The sequence below is a fragment of the Mus caroli genome, chromosome 18 (assembly GCF_900094665.2).
Source record: "Mus caroli chromosome 18, CAROLI_EIJ_v1.1, whole genome shotgun sequence".
Lineage (NCBI taxonomy): Eukaryota > Metazoa > Chordata > Mammalia > Rodentia > Muridae > Mus > Mus caroli.
This window is the reverse complement of record NC_034587.1, coordinates 59789866-59794151: the sequence shown is the minus strand read 5'-3', so window position 1 is coordinate 59794151 and position 4286 is coordinate 59789866. Positions and strand designations below refer to the sequence as shown.

Genomic DNA, 4286 nt, shown 5'->3' with positions numbered 1-4286 from the left:
GGAAGGGAAGGGAAGGGAAGGGAAGGGAAGGGAAGGGAAGGGAAAGAAAAAGGAAAAAGGAAAAAGGAAAAAGGAAAAAGGAAAAAGGAAAAAGATCTCAGGACAGGATTATCAGAGGGGAAAGAGCTACTTTGAAAGGAGCATGTGCAATTGTGTTTCTACCCATTGTGTTGGATTTTGTCAAAGCATAGACAACATGTCTTTCTAACCATCTTCATCATTTTCTCCTGCTGTCTCTTTCAGTATCATGGGATTGTATGCATCTGTTGTCCTTGTAATTGGGAAATTTGTCCGTGAGTTCTTCAGTGGGATCTCTCACTCCATCATGTTTGAAGAGCTTCCAAATGTGGACAGAATCTTGAAGTTGTGCACAGATATATTCCTTGTGCGGGAGACGGGGGAACTGGAACTGGAGGAAGACCTCTATGCCAAGCTGATATTCCTGTACAGGTCACCAGAAACCATGATCAAGTGGACTAGAGAAAAAACAAACTGATCCCTTAAGACCTGGACTGCAAATAAAGCTAACATTTGAATTTTTTTTTTAAAGAAAAGCACAATACTGTAAGAGCTAAGCATTTCTAGTTGAGCGGCAACCATTTCTCTTCTGACAGGTGGCTGAAAGAAGTTGATTTTCTTGTTCATGCAAGCCACCTCACACAAGAAGGCGCTGTTGAAGTTCTCCGTACTCCCATGTCTCTGAAATCAGGGCTCATTGCTTTTAGAGTTTTGGGGGGGTTTTTTTGTTTTGTTTTTGTTTTTGTTTTTGTTTTTGTTTGTTTGTTTGTTTTCAGTTAAGAGTATCTTGCATTCTTAATCAGTTATGGGAAAGGTTCCAGTAGTGTCCCTTCCCTTGGAGAAAGGCACCTGTGTCTAACTCTGCAGGGTCCTCACCTTTCCTGGCGTCATGGTCAACGTGCAACACATAGCTCTTCTCACCTCTGGGGAAACTGCTGAGCAGAGACCCCCATGAACCCTCAGCACACTCCAGATGTGCAGCAGCAATAGGAGGCAGCAGCACTGCCTGAGTTTCAAGAGGAAAGAGGGGACCCTGGACCCAGAAGATGTGGCTGGAAGGACAAGCCTCATTCTAAGCAAAAAGATAACATTAGCGATACTCCTACTGCCTTATCTCAACTGAAGACTGGTAAGAAATCTTTCTATTGAACACCAGTGACTTCTCAGGAAAAAAAAAAAAACACTCAGCAAAGCAACTACATGGACACCTCGGCTTGCGAGGTCGGGTGGTAACCACTCTAGGTAGCGGTGATCATTCTGCTTTGGATGGCTCCTGTTGCCACAGCAACAGGACAGCAGTGGTCAGCTAAGCCTGATGGGAACACCTCAGCTTTGTAACTTCAGTGACTGAGGCCACAGGGCTCTTCTGCCTCTCCCCATCGCCCCTCCCACCTCTCCCCATCCCCACATGCTTCCTCCCATTTCTATGATTTAAGGCAGTCGTTTTTCCAGTGTGTGACATTTTTCCTTGCTGTTTTTCAGGCATATCAAAGAGTTTACATATTCCGATTCACATTTTTACATCTAAGACGGGTTTTTTAAGTTCATAATTATGAAAGAAATATGTATATCGAGCTTGGGGAAATAAAATAATGATGGCCTTTTTTCTTAAATTATTATCATTGGGAACACAACCTCTTCATTGAAATAGCATTGTAGCATGAAAATTTATGATTGAAATGTACTTTTCATTCAATATTTAAAAAAATGCTGTTTCTGAGAAGAACCATTGAATGGGCTAGACTATGTCAAAAACCACTCCTGTGTACTCTGGGTTCAGGACTGACTTAGAATAAAGCACATCTTGCAGAGTCATCCACGAGTGCTCTCTTTATGCATGCCTTCATCTGCTGGTCCTCTGCAAGGAGGCGGTAAAGTGATTGCTTGCGATATAGCACGCGGAGAATCAAAATAAGGAAGCACTTGTCCGTTTCCTTTGTCAGACAGGTGCTATGGAGGGACAAGAGCGACAAAGCAATCCACAAAAGGGGAAGCACTGACAGTTGCTATGGAAACGTTTTTAATAGCAGAGCTCAACTAATTAATGCCCAGCATCTTCTGGAGAAATGAGTAGTATACAGTTGTCCCCATTGTACCACAGCCTCACAACATATAAACTGTTACAGTCGATCACGGCAGCCATAAAGTCGCGTCACTTAGTGTAGAGCTCTGATGACACCAGGAAACTAGAGTTTGCAACTGTCCTATAAGTGGGTCAGTTATGCGAGTTTACAGACCTAGCAGCTCACCTTCAGACACGCCAAGCCCCTTGCCTTCAACCACTAATGAGAAGGCATAAAACCCTCCTGGACCCCAAAGGCTGCTGCCTGGGTGGCTCAGCCAGATAATCTGCTGTCGACGGCATCTCTCTCTTCTCTTCCTGCACAGGGGTAGTTCTGTCATGGTTTGGGATATAGATGTAGAAGAAAGGATGGGGTGTAGGGAATGATTAAGCCTCTGGTACTAGACTGGAACTGTCCATAGTCCTCTAGATGCAGTCTTTAATCCTGGTATCCAACAGAAAAAGACTATATTCCAGTCCAGGGTGAATTCAATGCCATCTTGAGCAACTTGGTGATGATGCACTGTCTAAACTAAAAGTTAAAAAGCTTAAAATTTGTGGCCCAGGGGTAGAATACGAGGCCCTCTTCCAATACTGGATCTCCGAATTCATCTTCATCCAAATGCAAAGAGAATCTTTGATGAAGGTTGAGAGATGCAATAAATTGTGGGTGTAAAGGTAAGAACTTGGGGGGGGGCAGCTTAATAGCTGTCCATTTATCAGAGGAATAGTTTTGAGTTCCCCCTCTAGGGCCTATAGTTGTCATGGGTGTTTGGCCCAGTTAACACACAGTACCAGGCACAAGCTCCACCTTGTCCTCAAATCCAATCAGAAAGTGGTTGGTGACTCCCAAAAGATGAATGCTATTACTGCAGCAATGGACCCATCATACCAGGCTCTTCCCAAAGAGCATTTCTTTTATGTTGGATAGATAGATGAAATTATAGTCAACCAAACAGATACAGAGATGCATGACAACACCTAACACCTTGCGTAAGAGTCCCCGTTTATCAAACACTCTCCTGGAAGTTAGTCTATTGTACACTCCAAAAGAGATGTGTGGACCTGCCTGGGTGCTGATGTAGATTAAAATTGTTCTCTACTCTCTTCACCACTATAGCTGATCAGAACAGAATGACATACCAGTATTCATACAGTATTCAAACAGTATTGTTTTGATAAAGACATGTACAAACCAAAGATTTTCACGTATTAGTGTCTCCTGGAGAAACAGATTAATAGAATGAGTATATATTAAAAGGATATTTATTAGATTGCCTTACACTGTACTGTCTGGAGAGTCCAACAATGGCTATTTCACAATGGACAGTCTGAGAACTTGGAAGCTTCCCAGTCTATAAGTATGAGTACGCTGGCAGAACCACCCTGGTGCTGAAAGCCTGGAGCCTCTCTGGAGAGCCACTTAAGCCTGAAGAAGAGGAGTTCTAAGATCAGCAAAGGCATACAGCAGTAGTGGCAGCAGTAAGGGAGTTGACCTTACATGTAAGACATGAAAGCAATAGGTTAAACCCTAAGCTTTGATGCAGACTTCCTTGTACCTGGATTGCCACAGGAGGATGCCGCCTTCATTCAAAGATCCAAATCACAAACAAGTACCACACGTGTTCCCATGGCTTATCTTGTAGTTGATCCCACCAACTAGTTAAAAGGAATGGTTGTTAAAAGAAAGCTTCCAGTTTCAGAGCAAGAAGACATTATAAGAATTCCTGACTATTCCCCCAGGGAAAGAATGCAGGGACCACCAGTTAAATGTCCCCATTCATTCCCAAAGCAACATACCACCTTCCACTCATGCTCCTTCTGAGACATGAATGTGTTCAGAAAAGAAAAAAAATAAATAATAAATAAATAAACCAGCCTTGCGCCATCTGGTTTAGCTTTATTGTCTGGATTTTGAGTTGGTTGAGTTGAAGAATCATTTCTTCCTAAAGAAAAGCTGCAGGAGAAGGAGGTTGGCACCTGGTCCTTGGTGCACAGAGAGGGAGGGTGGAATACCAGAGAGGGAGGATGGAGCCTGGTCCTCATTGAACAGAGCCTGGTTCTTCAATCCTCAGAACTACAAAGGGTGAGGCCATATGCATAAGAAAGACCTTTCTCAGGAAAAGAGATGAAAGCAGACAGTGTGCTTTGCTTTGTGGCTGTGCCTCTAAGAACAAAAGAAATCGGATCAACTTGGGTATGGAGT

At 43.3% G+C, this 4286-nt stretch overlaps 1 protein-coding gene across 2 annotated transcripts in view; it reads left to right on the top strand.

Annotated features, from left to right (window-relative positions):
* Positions 1-1833, top strand: part of Piezo2 (piezo type mechanosensitive ion channel component 2) — a 357120-nt gene extending 355287 nt beyond the window's left edge. For both annotated transcript variants that reach the window (XM_021150566.2, XM_029472160.1), the window contains one exon: positions 244-1833. In XM_021150566.2, the coding sequence (XP_021006225.1) occupies positions 244-496 (253 nt within the window). In that variant the 3' untranslated portion in view covers positions 497-1833. The remainder of the gene's footprint in view (positions 1-243) is intronic.
* The last annotated feature ends 2453 nt before the right edge of the window (positions 1834-4286 follow it).